The sequence below is a fragment of the Balaenoptera borealis genome (assembly GCF_965194805.1).
Source record: "Balaenoptera borealis genome assembly, chromosome: 1".
NCBI lineage: Eukaryota > Metazoa > Chordata > Mammalia > Artiodactyla > Balaenopteridae > Balaenoptera > Balaenoptera borealis.
In genome coordinates this window covers 22,508,311-22,526,319 of record NC_138860.1, presented here as the reverse complement: position 1 = coordinate 22,526,319, position 18,009 = coordinate 22,508,311, and the positions used below count along the sequence as shown (strand labels likewise).

Here is an 18,009-nt window from a genome sequence, read left to right as displayed (position 1 = left end):
GTAACTTCAAAGTGAAAACCCTTTCAAACACTGTCTCAAACCTGGTAGTCAAGGTTCACATCTACAACAGTAAGTCGCGTTGACAGTATGTATCCTTGACAACGATATGATGAGAATGACACTTTACCTCTGTGGTCTTCTTCCCAAAAATGCTTTACCCTAGTCTAATCGTGACAAAAATACCAGACCAGTCCCAGCTGAAGGACATTCTACAAAATACTGGGCCAGTAATCCTGAAAATTTTCCTTAACGACAGGAGAGGTGTATGAGGTGTACAGAGTTCTCTGAACTATCTTTGCACTAATTCTATAAATCTAAAACTTTATAAAATAAAAGGTTTATTTTTTAAAACTTAGTTAAAACTCATCCCATTTACAGTCAAATATATTATTAAACCTGAATTTTTATTCTGGGAATTCCTAATACTTGAATCTTTATAGGGATTTGTAGTTCTTAGGGCACCAGCTAGAGCTGACACGAGAGACCCATGTTGGGTGGCCTTTCTCTTCTTTGGTAGTAAAATATGCATATATCAGCACGCCCCCTCCACAAATATCTGTTTCCTTCAATATCTCATATCAGTGTAGATACCTGTCTTTATTATAGAGCCATACTGAAGCCTATAGCCTGAGACAAATGTTGATAGCTTTTTAAAGACCTCATGGAGATAAAGACTGATCCTCTTGTTGCAAATTCTTTGCCATACTTCCAGGATAGGATGGGGGGGGTTTGGGGAGAGGGAGTAGAGTACAGATAATTTCCTAGGTTCTTTGACCATGGAGTTTGTGTTCCTGTTTGTTGTTCTTTTTTTGTTTGTTTGTTTTTGTTTTGGAGGTGGGGCGGGGTGGAAATATTGCTGAAACACTTTTACTCAACCGTGTTGAAACTGGAAATCTCTTAATGGTTATTTTCTCCTCCTGTGGAGTTTCCATAGTATGATGACCAAAATTACATTTTTTCAGGAGTAGACTATAACTGAAAAAAGGATGATATTTATTTTATTTTAGCTAGTTTTCTTAACATTCTAAATTTCTTAGTATTCTTATGCATAGCAGCAAATCAGGTCTGTATCTTTAGGAAGTAGTTCTATAATGGGACTTCTTCTTGGCTACTATTGTTTACAGTATCAAAGTGAATTATTTTTCATTTGTCAGAAATGTTTATCTGCTTCTATTCTATTCATTTACATGATCCCAAATGACATTTGTATAGTAACTTATTCTCCAGTAACTTGACATCTGAAAATATTAGTCTCCTACAAATTTGGAAATTTCAAAATATATTTCCTTGTCCAATTTAATTTATAATATCACCATATGTAAAAATAATAACAAACATTTATTGGGCACTTATTGTGGATCAGTCACTGTTCTAGGAGCTTTGCATGTAATCACTTAACATCCCTACTATTAAGTGCTACTGTAATATATGTTTAACCAATGGAAAAACTGGAGCACAAAAATGAAATAACAGAGTGGCAGAGCTGGCATTCAGACTCAAGTGGTCTGGCGTCAGACCGTTTTTTTTTTTTTTTTTTTTTTTGGCTGCCTTGGGTCTTAGTTGTGGCACATGGGATCTTTCGTTGCAGCGTGCCGGGCTCTTCATTGCAGTGTGCGAGCTTCTCTTTAGTTGTGGTGCAGAGGCTTCTCTCTGGTTGTGGCGTGTGGGCTCTGTAGTTGCAGCATGCGGGCTCTCTAGTTGTGGTGCATGGGCTCAGTAGTTGTGGCGCACGGGCTTAGTTGCCCCGCGGCATGTGGGATCTTAGTTCCCTGACCAGGGATCGAACTGGCGTCCTCTGCATTGCAAGATGGATTCTTAACCACTGGACCACCAGGGAAGTCCCTGGCATCAGACCTTTTGTCTTGAATATCTTTACTGCTTTTAAGTTTTATTCAGTAAATCTTACCAGAAATTGTTTAAGGTATTCCTTTAATAATAATAATTATCCAGAGTCCATATTTCATTGATACATACCATGTTGCCAGTTCAGTTGAGCAAAATTTTTCACACAGTACAAAGGATGAGCAGTAAATAAAGATGAAGTTGGAGAAATAACTGTCCTAATATAAAATTGGATATTAAAGTTTGTATCAGCATAACTTTTCGTGATGAATAAAATTAATGGTTGATTTTGAGTTTAGAGACTTCTTTTTTGCTGGCAGATATCCATTTAAACTACTCTAAAAGTAGAATTTACCATATATCCTCATAAATCATTTGTCTTATTTCCTCTGTAATACTGTAAAATTCTTAAAGGCAGAATATTTTTTAAAACCAATTTTTTATTCTTCACAGAATTTAATATAGTTTCTAAAAAAGCAGATATGTATATACATTAACCCCTCTTGGAATAAGGTGGGATATATTATAGCGATTTAGCATTTGCTGAATGAGTGAGCTATTTGATCTTATTACCTGTTATGATACCATTGACAGAAAGGAAGGGCTTCAAATAAATATACTCGGTGACTTGTTTTTACTAGTAGGTTAGGAATCTGAATTTCTTTTCCTTGTCTTTTCTACAGAATACTTCAAACTTTGTGCAGAAAACTAAGACTTTCCGAAACTTTTCATTTTCGTCAGTTAGCACACCTAACGCCGGGCTTCGTTGGTGCTGACCTCATGGCACTCTGCCGAGAGGCAGCCATGTGTGCGGTCAACAGGGTCTTAATGAAGCTGCAGGAGCAGCAGCAGAAAAATCCTGAGATTGAAGGTTCGCCCTCTGAAGGAGGCCAGGAAGAAAGGATTGGAACTGAACCCACTTCTGAAACACAGGTGCTTTCTCTACCGGTACCTTAAACTGTCATTTAAACGTTTTTAATATGTGTTATCTTACAAGCAGGCAAGTGTCTATATAGTTGAGGTTTATGATTTTCTGTTTCATTGGCTTTGTATCTTTAGAGTAATTATCAGTTATACCCGGAGTGTCTATAATTTCAAAAGTACAAGTTGTTTTACTTTTTTCAGTTGATTCTGAATAAATTCCTTTTACAATAATGATTATGAAATCTACAGCAGGTGTTGGCAAACTGTGGCCCACCTGCTCACTGCCTGCTTTTGTAAATTAAAGTTATATTGGAGCACAGCCATGCTCCTTTATTTTTTATTTTATTTTTTAATACTTTTTTTTTTCTTTTTGGTTGTGCCAGGTCTTAGTTGCAGCTCACGGGCTCCTCAGTTGTGGCATGCGAACTCTTAGTTATGACAGGCATGTGGGATCTAGTTCCCTGACCAGGATCGAACCCGGGCCCCCTGCATTGGAGCACGGAGTCTTAACCACTGTGCCACCAGGGAGGTCCCCACGCTCCTTTATTGACACAGAGTCTTTTTCTACTTTCACACTTCACAGCAGAATCCGCATAGACGTCCATACAGCAGAGACTGCATGGCCCATAAAGCCTTTGGTGTTTACTCTCTAACTCTTTACAGAAAATGTTTTCCAGCTCTTATGAGAACACTGGCATTTTGTTATACTTCCAGGTTACCTTTTGGTTTGATATACTAAGATAGTCTGCTGATGCAACCATATCCTTGTCCCTAGCTGCAAATGGTGCTGGAGGACAGGGCTGAGAATGTGAGAGGGACATTTATTATCCAAGATCTGTTAAAATTTTGAGTTTTATGAGTCATGAAAACTCAGTATAACATTTATATAGCATTTTATAGCTGGCACAGGGCGCTTTTACATGTTACATAACTTGCTCCATATAACTTTGTTAAGTAAATATCATTACTTTTCCCATTTCATAATCAAAGAAACTAAGCTTAAGAGATTGTGACTTGCCCGAGGCCACACGGCCTCTACTTTCCAGAGCAGGAACTTAGATCCAGGTCTCTTGTTTTCAAATCATTTGTTTGTTCCGTACTCATTTGGAACCACAATGATATCTGTTAAAAATAATAGTAAACTCATTCCTTTTATAATATTGCATATAAATTAGGCTTTTATAAGTTGAATTATTCAGAGTTACTTTTTACACCTGTTCTTTCATATTCCTCGCAAAGCAAGAAATCTGCCTTTGAAGTTCAAGATTCATTCGTACTAGGAAAATTGCCTGCTTTCTATTTAGTTGATAAACTATCAAGGAGCCATATTATGAAATTAAACTGCCACCAGAGTAACTTTGTTTTAATTTCATCAAAATTCAGCTGTTTCGTGAATATTTGTAAATGAAGAATGGAAATAACATGATTGTTGAAATGAATATTTGCCAACTGCTTATGTTTGCTATAGCTAGCCCTAGTAGAGTAAATAAAAATCATTCTTCTATATTTGATGATAGTCAGTGTATCTTTGCTTGACTAAATCAAATGATCCATTTGGAGCAAAATAAATGACCTATGCCAATGGAAAAAATTATTAAAATGCATAGAAGTTCGTGTAGTTTACAGAAATATTGCAGTAATAATTTTTTGAAGTACAAACAATAACGTTTTCAACAAACTTTGTGGTTTTTCATTTTTTCCCCTCATTTGTTCCCTTTCAGGATGAATTGCAAAGGCTCTTGGGGTTGCTAAGGAACCGAGATCCCCTCTCAGAGGAGCAGCTGCAAGGGCTGTGCCTTGAGTTGAATGATTTCATTGTTGCTCTATCCTCTGTCCAACCCTCTGCTAAAAGGGAAGGCTTTGTCACTGTCCCTAATGTGACATGGGCAGATATTGGTGCCCTGGAAGACATTAGAGAGGAGCTCACCATGGCAATATTGGTGGGTATATCTGCCGCTAACTGTTGTTGGCGTGTGTGATGGGTAAATGACCGTACGTGTGTACTAGGTTGTATGTCTAAATTGGCTTAACTATATGTTTTCTTTTATCTGTTGTATTATTATTAAGCCCCCAATGATGGTTTTTCATTCTTCTGAGATCTGCTTTAGATTTTTTCTTTTGGTTGTGCTTGAATTCTATGGCAGTGAGTTTAAAGAAGAAAAGAAAAGAAAACGTTTTAGGTTTTAACCGAGAATAAATTATTATTATTATTTTTTTTTTATAAATTTATTTATTTATTTTATTTTTATTTTTGGCTGTGTTGGGTCTTCATTTCTGTGTGAGGGCTTTCTCTAGTTGCGGTGAGCGGGGGCCACTCTTCATCACGGTGCGTGGGCCTCTCACTATCACTGCCTCTCTTGTTGCGGAGCACAGGCTCCAGACGCGCAGGCTCAGTAGTTGTGGCTCACGGGGCCATTTGCTCCGCGGCATGTGGGATCTTCCCAGACCAGGGCTCGAACCCGTGTCCCCTGCATTGGCAGGCAGATTCTCAACCACTGCACCACCAGGGAAGCCCGAGAATAAATTATTTGAGAAATACTTTCTGAACTTGATCATGCTCATAAGGGTCAAAGCAGTTTTAATGCCTGTGAAACTTTGGATTTTCATTTACTCTTACTTTTCCACCTCCCTGATCATTTCATGGTTCATCAATGATGTATGATCCATTTAGAGGTGTGAAAGAGAAAATACGTGGAGATGATAGTGAACAGGTATCTCTTGCTTTTGATTACATAGAGTACCGCTGCTTCTGATTTCTTAAAGGGGGCCATTGCTTAAAATCTTTATAACCTAGAAATCTAGATACGTTTTCTAAAAATTGAGTTTAAAACGTTGAAATACTGTATCTAAAATGTTTTCAGAACTTACATTTAAGTATGAATTTTTCAAGAGCAGGGATTTTAAATTTATCACCATTTACCTCATGCTTGAAACAGAGGTAAGCACTCTGTGCCAGGCACTGTTCTTATCTTCAGGCCTCACAATCAGTGTTGAAAATAGGCATCTAGAGATGATTTGAATATGCAGTAGAAAGTGGACATTTGTAACAGATTGCTGTTGGGATTGTTTTTTCCAGGCACCAGTACGTAACCCAGATCAGTTCAAAGCTCTTGGGTTGGTGACTCCAGCTGGAGTCCTCCTTGCTGGTCCCCCTGGCTGTGGGAAAACTCTGCTGGCAAAGGTATGGAATAATTCAACTGCATGTATTTTATTTCTTACTATCAGTTAGGATAACATGAATTTCACTGTTACAGTGAGATATTTTTGCATATTTTCTATTAGAATTTCATTTTGGAAAGACTGACAGTTTTCTTCAGGAAAGTTTCCCACTTTTATTTTAATTACACAAGGTATATCATTGAAAATTTGGAAAAGAAAATTTTAAATCAACCATAACCCCATCGATTTTAACACAGAAATTTTCATGTTTTCTGTGTATTATATTCTAAGTTTTTAATGAACATTATTGCATAGTTGTAGTTTGTAGCTGACCTTGTTTCCTGCTTTGGTATAGTTATTATTTATAAGTTAAGTATTTTCCTCTATGTTCCTTATTTTCCTCTATGTTCCTATTGCATAGTTGTAGTTTGTAGCTGACCTTGTTTCCTGCTTTGGTATAGTTATTATTTATAAGTATTTTCCTCTATGTTCCTTATTACAAATGTTATTTTGAAAAATTAGTTTTTTACAATAGAAAATATAGATAAGCAAAAGGGAAAAGCATTACTTACAATCCTCTCACTATTGCCTACTAGTAACCACTGTTGCATTTTGTTGTTAGTCCTTCCAGATGTTCTTTTGTACATATATATCAAGATAATATGAATAACTTTTATACATATATTTACAACTATAAGGTTTTTAAACATGCGTTTCTCACTTATCAATATTTCTTGAACATCTTCCCATGTCAGTATATACAGATACACATCGGTATTTTTAATGCCTGCATAGTATTTTACCATAAAGATGCTCTATAATTTATGGAAATGATTCTCCTATTAAAACAACACTGCATGAAACAGTCCTGTGCTTACATTTTTGTACCTCAATGGGTAATTTTAATAGAATGCATTCCTAAATGATTTTTTAATAAAAAGAATGCATGTATTTAAAGCTTTTGATCCATTACCACTCGATCAAAATGATCCATTACCCAGTTACACTTGATCCGTTACCAAAGTGTCTTCCAAAAAGTTTGTACCAGTTTCATCCCTATAGGGTATGAGTATCCATTTCCCCAACACTCCAAATTAGCAATAGCCATTAACATTGTTTTTAATATTTGACAATCTAATAGGTAAAAATGGTTATCTTACAGTTTTTAAGTTATGTTTTAAAAGCTACTAGTGGGCTTTTAAAAATAATGTGTTTATTGGCTTTTTTCTTTATGAATTGTCTGTTTGTATCCTTTGTTTTCCTAACATGCATGTGATTTTCTTATTTATAATCACTCTTCATATAGTAAGATCTGTTATATTTGTAGTTTGTCAGTGTTTTTGGCATTCTTACTTTATTGATCAAAGTTTTGACACTTTTTTGTTTTGGGGTTTTTTTTCATATTTATGTGGGCAAATTTCTCAGTCTTTTGTGATTTTTTTCCTTTGGAATCATGCTTATTAGAACCATTTTTCTTGTCTGTATCTTATATTAGTCATCATTTTTAATGTCTGTATAATATTCCATCTATAATTTACTTAACCCTTATCAACTTTTAAAAATATTTGGATTACTTGTAAATAAGAAATCAAAATTAATGGCATTTTTAATAAGTTTCACAGCAGCCGAATAATCTGCGGCTCCTCAGTAAATACCAAATGTCCACAGTGCCATTTGCCCATGTATATATATACGTATATAATATACATGTAGATTTTTTAAAACTTATTTTTACTTATATTACTAAATTTTCTTGCTTAATGCTTTCAGTACTCTTACAGGGCATTGCTGTAAAGGAGTTTGGGAACAAAGGAGGGAAAGGAGAACACCACAGTTGCTGGTCTATGTTTTTTCACAACAGTTTTAGAAAACCGTAGCCAGAAAGAAGGTCCTGCAAGCTAATGTGTGAATTCACTGTGTGGATGCAGTTCCCTTGCCTGAGTGCCTTGTAATGTTTGTTTGTTTTTTAGTTATATCTGCCTTTGACTAGTTCTGCTCACAGCAGAAAGGAGATAGCTTAGATCATTTGAAATCCCTAAATAATGTTAAGACATCATAGATAAAATTTTTCCTCTTCTTCCCACCTCCCGCCTCCCCAGATTGCCAACATTTTGGTCCCTCTCTGTTCAGTCAGATTTCTGGTATCTGACCATTTAGAGCAGGGAATCTTACCTAGGACTCCATGGATGGACTTCAGCAGCTCACTGGATCCATGAGCCCAGGCAATATATTATGAGTATATGTATTTTTTCCAGGGAGAGAGTTCACTACTTTCATTAGATTCTTCAAGAGATTCATGACTACATGCCCTACAATCTAGAAGTAATAGAAAATGTCCTGGAATGGCAGAAGCAAAGTGTTACTGGAGTAAAGTTATGGAACCACTTATCAGTCAGAACCTGGCAACCTAGAATCAGTTATAAAATTAAGATTTTGGATGACCTTGGTTGTTTTGTTTACTCATGCTAACAATAACATAATGAAAATGTTCTAAACACTAGCACATACTATATAAATAGCATCAAGTAAAGGCATGGGATTGCTGGGGGCCAGCACACTGAAAATTGGTGACTAATAAGAAGGAAACTGGAAAGAGAACAGTAAAAATCATTTAGTCATCTGCAACTATATATATAGTATGGAAGCAAACAGCTTCTAACACTGAGTACAAGATTCATGATGATATCCATGAAAAAATTCAATTATATTCACTGTATTTCATTTATCAATAGAAGACAAGATTTCTGATAATTTCAGGAACTCTGTTGGGTGTTTTAATGGGTGAAATCTTAGTTATCTCACATATGGATGTTGAAAACCTAATGTAGATGAGTCATGCTTTATTAGATGTGTATCCTGACTCTACTTAGAGCATGAGAGGTAGGAAAGCTAAGAAATTGGCAGCCAGAAAGACAGAGATTTCGAGATGTGGATAAGCTACATATTGAGCAGTTTTTGCATGGCAGAGCCTGCATGCATTCATTTGTTCAGCCAGTATTTGCTGAGCTACATACACTTTGCTAGAACTTGTACAAGGTGCTAGGGATAAACTAGTGAACGTGACACCTACTCTAATGGAATTTATTGTCTGTCTGGAAGAGGCAGGCAGTAAACAAAACAATAAAATTGCAGATTCAGCTAAGTTATGATGGAAATAAACAAACTGTTGTGGCTATTTTAGGTTTGGTATTCAGGGGATGGTGATATTTAACAGAGTCCTGAAGGACTAGATAGCCACATGAAGAGGCAGGGAAAGAAGGGGAAGAGTGTTCCAGATAGAGGGAACAGCAGTTACAAAATCCCTGAGGTGGGAAAGGCCTTGGTGAATTCGAGAACCAGAGAAAGATCTAGTGGCTGGACTAAGAAGAAACTGTCATGTCGCAAAATATAGGCTTACAAGCCATGGTGAATATTTCAATTTGTACTTGAAAATAAATGAGAAACATAGTAAAACTATATGATCTCATTTACATTTTAAAAAAATCTTTTATTGGATTATAGTTGATTTACAATGTTGTGTTAGTTTCAGGTGTACAGCAAAGTGAATCAGTTATATACATATATATATCTCCACTCTTTTTTTTTTTAGATTCTTTTCCCATATAGGCCATTACAGAGTATTGAGTAGAGTTCCCTGTGCTATACAGCAGGTTCTTATTAGTTATTTTATATATAGTAGTGTGTATATGTCAGCCCCAATCTCCCAATTTATCCCTCCCCTGCTCATTTACATTTTTTGAGTTAAGTGGAGACTGGATTGGAGGAAAGCAAGAGAGAGAGGAAGCCAGTTAGGGTTTCTTTGGTTTGGTTTGGTTTGGTTTTTTTGCATGTCCGGACAATAGGTGATGCTGGTCTGGATGAGGATTGTGGTATAGTGGAGAAACAGGAAGTGTCAGACTCACCTACATTTCAGCATTAGAGCTAATAGAACTTACAGATGGATTGGCTGACCTGACAAGACAGGAGATCAAGGGGAGACAGCGTGGTTTTGGCTTAGAAAATATATTTACTGGGATAGGGAGAAAAAGAGTTTGGGGTGTGGGATTTGGGGAGAGTTGGGAGAAATTCAGGAGTCCTGCTTTGGAAACGATAGATTTGAAATTCTTATGAGATCCAAATGGGAAAAGAAAAAAAGAAAAAAAAAAAATCCAAGGGGAGATGCTGAGGAATGTGTTGAACATAAATCTTGACCTCAGATATCAGGTTCTAAGAATAGGAAAGAACTTTATTCCCTGATCATTTTGAAGTTGTGAGTGATTTTATTCGAGTTTCATCTCTACATTCTCAGTGTAATTTTTGTATTCTTCTACACATATAACCATATATTTCTCCTTTGTTATTCTCTTGGCTTTCAGCCATGCAGTTTAATCTTTATTTATTAAACAAAATAACCTGTAAATACTGTAAAGACTGATACCGATGCTTTTGACTTCTGGTTTATAAATGAATGAATGAATGATTGCTTTCATTGGGCACAGCATTTGTTTATACAGAGATTATGATTTCACTAGGATTCTAAGCTAGGGCTACAAATATACTTATATACCATGTTTATGTAAACAAAACATTTACATAAATGTTTCAAGTCATTTCCATCTGATTTCTAGTCTGTGGAAAGGTTTAGGTTCACATTTACTTCCTTTGATTTTCTTTTTATTCCCATTTGTCTCCTCTCCTTCTAATGAGAAAGAGGCAGCTATAAAAAGGGGGAACTAGAGTATAAACCACAAAAAGTCCTTGCATTATCACAAATTATTGTTATTATTTTATTATATGTTTGTCTTGTGTCTTTTTTCTCTTACTAGGCTGTTGCAAATGAGTCTGGGTTAAATTTTATATCTGTCAAGGGGCCTGAGTTACTAAATATGGTAAGTTGTTGTGGCATTAGCCATTATTTTTGATTAGGAAATGTAATGGTCATTCAAATTACAGGGTCCTCAGATCATTGAAACAGTCGGGTTTTTTGGTAAAATCACTGCAATAGGAGTGAAGAGATTGAGCTTTGCTCTCCTGTACTATTTACTGTGTATAAATGCTTTCTTAATTAATTCCGTTAACCTCTGAGCCTAAGTTTTCTCACCAGCAAAATGGAAATAACCAAAATAGTCAACATTTAAAGTGTTAACTCTGAATTTGTCAAGCCCTTTATATATATTATTCTTCAACAACCCTGTGAGATACAAATTGTTGTTTTCTTTGATTCACAGATGAGGAAACTTAAGTTTGGAGGGGTCGTATAACTTGGCCAATGTCCAACAGCTTGGGGATAGTGGAGCTAACATTTGATCTGCTTTCCTTGTCCTGTTGTTGTATAGCTCAAATGAGTTAAGGATTAATAAATAAAAATACTTAGGGGGGAAGAAATCACTAAACTCCTATATAATAACTTCTTTCTGCATTTAAGCAGCTTATGTCTTAAATTTAAGAGACTTTGAATTTCTTATTTCTTGTTCATGCCTATGAAGAGTAAAATGCCATTCCATAATGTTCAAACAAAGAAGAAATGAAAGTGGTATCATTTGTTTTAAAAGGCTATTTCAATTTATCCCCCCTCTAATTTTTTATGTTTCCTATTAAATATGTTACTTTGCTCCTAAAATAAGGATTTATACTTTTATCTTTACTCTTCTTACACTTCATTTTGGCTTTCTAGTGGAGGAGGTACTCAAAATAAGCACTGAGGGGAAGGGATTGATGAGGGGGTGAAGGATGAGGCTGGAAAAACAGTAATAGCCAGGCAGTGCAAGGCCTTCATACCAAGCTAGAGTCAAAATGTTACCTTTAGAATATTAGAGAGCTGGGCTTCCCTGGTGGCGCAGTGGTTGAGAATCTGCCTGCCAGTGCAGGGGACACGGGTTCGAGCCCTGGTCTGGGAAGATCCCACATGCCGTGGAGCAACTAAGCCCGTGCACCACAGCTACTGAGCCTGCGCGTCTGGAGCCTGTGCTCCGCAACAAGAGAGGCCGCGATGATGAGAGGCCCGCGCACCGCGATAAAGAGTGGCCCCCGCTTGCCACAACTGGAGAAAGCCCTCACACAGAAACGAAGACCCAACACAGCCATAAATAAATAAATAAATAAATAAATAAATAAAAATTAAAACTTAAAAGAAAAATTAGGAATTTCTTAAAAAAAAAAATAGAATATTAGAGAGCTAACAGAGTGTAACTGTTTTTTAAGAGTGTTAATATTTTTTAAATTTTACTATGAAATATTTCAAGCATATAAGAAGTTATAAAGAGTAATATAATGACCCTTCCATGTATCTAACATCCAGCCTTAAAAAAAAAAACCAATATATATTCGAAGCCCCCTGCAAACCTTCCCTAATCATGTCCTCCATTCTCTTTCCCATAGAATTTACTATAATCCTGAATTTATTAATTCTGTACACTTCTTTCTGTACACTTTCTGTACACTTCTTTCTGTACACTTCTTTCTACATTTACTGTATGTTATATATTTATCCCTAAATAACATGTAGTATTATTTTACATGTTTCAAAAAATAAGTTTATGAGAATTGGAAATGTGAACACCTACTGGACATTTTATATTAAGAAAATAACTTTTAAGTGTGATAATGATGTAGTTATGTTAAAACCATTATCTTTGGACTTCCCTGGTGGCTCAGTGGTTAAGAATCCACCTGCCAGTGCAGGGGACACAGATGCGAGCCCTGGTCTGGGAAGATCCCACATGCCACGGAGCAACTAAGCCCCGTGTGCCACAACTACTGAGCCTACGCTCTAGAGCCTGCGAGCCACAACTACTGAGCCCGTGTGCCACAACTACTGCAGCCCACGTGCCTAGAGCCCGTGCTCCGCAACAAGAGAAGCCACCACAATGAGAAGCCCGCGCACCACAACAAAGAGTAGCCCGCACTGGCCGCAACTAGAGAAACCCTGCACACAGCAACGAAGACCCGACGCAGCCATAAATAAATAAATAAATAAATTTATAAGTGATGGGGTTTTTTAAATATATATTTTTTTAAAGCCATTATCTTTTAGAGACAGTGAAATATTTACAAATAAAGTTATGATGTCTGGGCTTTCCATCAAAATATCAAGTAGAAAGAAAAGTGGACAAGAGTATAGATGAAGCAAGGTTGATCATGAATTGAGCTGATAATAATGAAGCAGGGTGATGGGTATATCTGGGGTTTATTAAACTATTACCATTGAATGAGTATAACCACACTTTTAAAAAAATCAGTTTTTTTCTTTTTTTAAAAAAAAATATTTATTTATTTATTTGGTTGCACCAGGTGTTAGTTGCGGCAGGTGGGCTCCTTAGTTGCTGCTCACCGGCTCCTTAGTTGTGTTATGTGAATTCTTAGTTGCAGCGTGCATGTGGGGTCTAGTTCCCTGACCAGGGATCGAACCCGGGCCCCCTGCACTGGGAGCGTGGAGTCTTAACCACTGTGCCACCAGGGAAGTCCCTTAAAAACATCAGTTTTTTTCTTGATTCATGTTTAGGTTGAACATTATATATATATATCCTTACGCATATTTGTGAGATATTTTCGCCCTAGGGTATGTACTCAGCAGTAGAATTGCTATATCTTATACAGTATATACATTTTCAAAAATATTAAGTATTGCCCACTTTTTTCCCAAAGTGGTTGTTACTGAGTTTTACTTTCACCAGCAGTGAATGAAAGTTACTTACATTTTTGCCAGTCTGATGAGTATGAAATTTTATCTCATTGTCATCTACTTTGTTTTTTAGAGGTAAATGTGGGAAGAGGTCTGTGGAAGAGTCCAGAATGACTCTGAGAGGTTAGGTGATCTAATGAGGAAGATAGATATCTTGGGGTTAGAAAATGAGTTTGCTCTAGGACATTTTAGATTTAAAGAGCCATTTGGAGGGATTCAGCAAACTATAGTAAATGTGAATCTGGAGCTCTGAAGAGATTTGGGAGTAAGTATCATCTAAATGGCACCTAAAACCTAGGGAATGGGTAAGGTGAGTAGTATTGTAAGGTGGTCTCTGACAGAACCTTGGAAGACACCAACATTTACGGGCCAGGGAAGGAAAAGCTGGCAAAGGAGACTGTTCCGAAGGTGGAGGACGCCCAAGACTTTCTAAGCCTGAAAACCTAGGGAAGATAATTTTTTCCACCTGTCAATATAACCAAACAGTAGAAAAGAAATTGAAAGTAGGACCCTGGGTTTAGCAATTAGAATGTCACTAGTGACTTTAGGGAAAATATTTTCAACAATTATGTTTGCAAAAGCCAGATTATAATGGTTGAAAACTGATGGCAAATAAGGAATTAGAAATAATAAGTATAGGATCCTTACTTGAAATAGTTCTTAAAGGCCAAGGTAGTGGGAATTTTAATCATTGTTACCTTTCTTAAGATGAATTGATTTTAATCTGTCCTTTTGAAACTTTAGGTTTACCTTCCCCTAAATTAAATTTCCTTTTACTTAGTCATTTTGGTTAGCTATATCCAAAGTCCCTTTGCCGGCTGTATTGATTCTTCTCTTTCATCCCTGTTTGAAACTCTCTGTCCCAACCCACTGATATCTTTTCTTTAAAAATATCTACTGAATGTCTTTTCAGCATTCCAAATATAATTTTTGCTGATTCAGATTTTTCAGGAAACTAAATAGGTCTGCTGTATTTGTACGCTGAGCAGGATGTTATGATCAGACAAAAATTTGAAACTGTCGTGACTTCTGCTTTCCAAGGACTTTATGATGTAATATAGTGAAGGTAGAATAGCTCAGAAGTTATAATAGTAGGAAGTGCTATAAGAGCAAAGAAGAGAGGGTGGAGGGAAGAAAGATTAGTGATCTTTAGTGATCTTGATCTAGAATGCAAGAGCTGTTTTAGAGGTAAGTTGGAGAAGCAGTTCAAATGAGAGAAGCAGAATAAGCAAAAGTAGAAAGAAAAGTTACGGGACAGATCTGAGGAAAAGAAGTTCTACTCAAATAGAAAATAAAAATACTTTAATCATTGTCATCTGTGATGTATTCTGTGCCTTAATTACTTTATTATGACCATATAGTCATAAAATAAAAGATAACCTTATGATATAATTGGCACCATAAAGACATTTTCAGATTGCCTTATGTAGCAGTATTATTATGAGAAACAAAGCTTTTCTTAGTTAACTAATTTGAAATTTTACAAGAACAATTTCTTGTGCTTAGCTGAAAGTAAAACTGTATTTTTACATATAACTTTTTATATTAATTAGTCCTAATGTTATAGCTGCTTGTGAATTGCTTTGTATTTTGATTTTACCATACATTATGCATTATGAAACCTGGTAGATGTCTAACTGGCTCAGTTTGCCTCCTCTGATGCTGTATGACTGTTAGCTCTTCCTTTAGCAAGATGACTTGTGTAGAAACGACAGAACAGTAAATTGTCTTGTTCACATTTAAAATACTGTTGAATTAATGAAAATTACTGCTGGGTATTTTATATGCATAAAGCTTTGATCCGTTCTAAAATACCATAAAATTGTGGAATTTTTTTGAGCTAGAGGAGACCTTTCACTTCTATTTAGTCTTCATTTTATAAATGAGGAAATTTATAATAAGCTTAAATAATAGCTAATCTTATTAAGTTGAACCACATATAACTGGCTATTTTTGACCTAATACTTCTTGGACTCTGACATATAAATGTCATTTAAAACTAGTACTACTATAATTTGGCCCAAACTCCAAAGTTGAAACATCTCTACGTTTTATTTCCTTTCTGTACATGGCTAGTATGTTGGTGAAAGCGAGCGCGCTGTGCGACAGGTTTTTCAGCGAGCCAAGAATTCATCACCCTGCGTGATATTCTTTGATGAAGTGGATGCCTTATGCCCTCGAAGATCAGTCCGAGAGGTAGGTATCATAGTTTAGTGATTACAGATTTTTTTTTAAGCACCATAAACCTTTTGTAAGTTCTTCCAAAGTTATGTAAACTTCAAATAGTTCTTATAAAGTCATTCATTGAGAACACTGAGACTCTTTAAGTGAAGAAACCTAGTAATTTGGAAACAAGGCCTAGGGATAACAATTGTATTTTTATTAGCCTCTGTATCCATTTTTCTTTCTGTGTATTATTTTGGTTGCACATATCTGATTCACACAAATGAGTTTTGGGTAATGGAAATGATTATTAGTTTTGGATAGCCTGCCTTGTAATCGTATGATTCTCTTCAGAGTTCTTGGAGAAAATATAATTTAAGACATCATGCACTCAAAGTAGGGTCAGATGATATGCTTTAAGATGCAGCACCATTTCTATCTGGGGAAGATATAAATTGGTGTGCGTTAAAGACCACTTGCATTACTACACTGAGTCACCATTCTTAGAAATTTTGGTACAGTGATTGCCTGGAAAACAGTTATTAGGAATACTGTTTGAATCATAGTGAAGCATAATATAAAGAATATATTTAAAATATATATATATAACCTTTTGAAGAGGATAGCAAAGACTGTGTAGTAAGTACATTTATTACAAGATGATTGAGGAAATGATTATATTTCTTATGTGACTTGTTTTCACATAGTTACTCTGTGTGTGTTCTTGGGCTGTGAAACATTTATTAGGTGCCTCATTTTGCTTAAAATTCCCAGCAATCAGAAGTTGCAAAACAAACCTTGACTAGGATAAGCGTGCTTCATATCATAGCAATTTCGTTTCCTCACCCAGCCGTCAGCAGTATCACAGAAAATCCTTGTCACAGTCTTATCTCTGATAGTGATGTCAGTGGCCAGGGCAGAGATCCTTCCCGGGTTCTCCTGCCGGCCGGCACGTTCCAAAATCTAATGTGCGATCCAGAGCAAAGTCCTACACACTATATCCAGCTGGTGGGGGCATGGTATGCTCTGGATTTTACTCCTTTTTATTCCTTTTTGCTGTGAATTAAACCCTTTGTTCATTGACAGCCTATTTCATTGGTTTGCATCTCTCTGTTATCAAGTGGTAATTTAAACTAGGAGGAGTTCATTGAGGTATATCCATTCAACTCCTTGCCCTCAGAGAAGTCTGCATTCTTATGAATCACATTTCTAACTTCTAGGTTATCTCTCTCGGCTGTCTGCTACCACACATCTCTGTAATCACATATATGTGTTTTGCTTTAACATTTTCACCTGAAGGGGATTCTGAAAATATTTTAAAATTAAATGTATTCTTTTTTTAATGATGCAAGTTATTCATGAATACATGCTTGTGAAAAATGCAAATAAATACAAGTATAAAGAGAGTCAAGTCTTTCTTCCAATTCTCCTCCCTGTTACTCTTCTTGGAGGTTACTTCTGCTGACAGTTTAGTGTTTTGCATTTGTGGTCTAGAACTTTTTCTGTAAGCTTAAAAACATGTATGATTTAAACTTATTTTTTTATATAAATGTGGTCATTCTATCTGACACTTTACCCATGTACTTAATAACTTATTTTGTAACTATTGAATAAATATTCCACAGTCTGGATAGGGAAGAATTAATTCAACAATTCCCCTGTTTTGGACATTTACATTGTTTCCAGTTGTTTCCCTCATAAACACAACTGTATTAAACATTCTTATCACGTATTTTTGTGCACATGTGGGAATATGTGAGAGTTTTGGAAGTAGAATTTCTGAGTAGAAGATGTATACAAATATTTTGAAAGCTAACACAGTCATTCTTCGCAAAAACTACCAGTTACATACACCTACCAACTAAAAATAACCATTTTCTACACCTTTGTCAACAATGGGTAATGACCATCTTTTTATTTTTCTCAATTTTATTGGCAAAACATGATGTTAAATTTTAGTATTCATGTCTCTGACCCTTTTGCTGTTGAAATGTTTTTCTGTGCTCACTTTGGCAGCACATACACTGAAAATGAAATGTTCCCCCCCCTTTTTTTAAGATTTTTTTTTTTATGACCATTTTTAAAGTCTCGATTTATTGAATTTGTTACAGTATTGCTTCTGTTTCATGTTTTGGTTTTTTGGCCCCAAGGCATGTGGGATCTTAGCTCCCACACCAGGGATTGAACGCACACCCCCTGCATTGGAAAGCAAAGTCTTAACCACTGGACCGCCAGGGAAGTCCTGTCTTCCCCTTTTTTTG

The 18,009-nt window shown here is 36.0% G+C and overlaps 1 protein-coding gene across 10 annotated transcripts in view; it reads left to right on the top strand.

Annotated features, from left to right (window-relative positions):
• Window positions 1–18,009, top strand: part of NVL (nuclear VCP like) — a 105,534-nt gene that overhangs the window by 34,954 nt on the left and 52,571 nt on the right. For 7 of the 10 annotated variants that reach the window (XM_082389831.1, XM_082389827.1, XM_082389830.1 and 4 more), the window contains 5 exons: window positions 2,526–2,790; window positions 4,488–4,706; window positions 5,843–5,947; window positions 10,731–10,793; window positions 15,662–15,781. In XM_082389831.1, the coding sequence (XP_082245957.1) occupies window positions 2,526–2,790; window positions 4,488–4,706; window positions 5,843–5,947; window positions 10,731–10,793; window positions 15,662–15,781 (772 nt within the window). The remainder of the gene's footprint in view (window positions 1–2,525; window positions 2,791–4,487; window positions 4,707–5,842; window positions 5,948–10,730; window positions 10,794–15,661; window positions 15,782–18,009) is intronic. The other 3 variants (XM_082389828.1, XM_082389826.1, XM_082389829.1) reach the window with 2 other exon arrangements.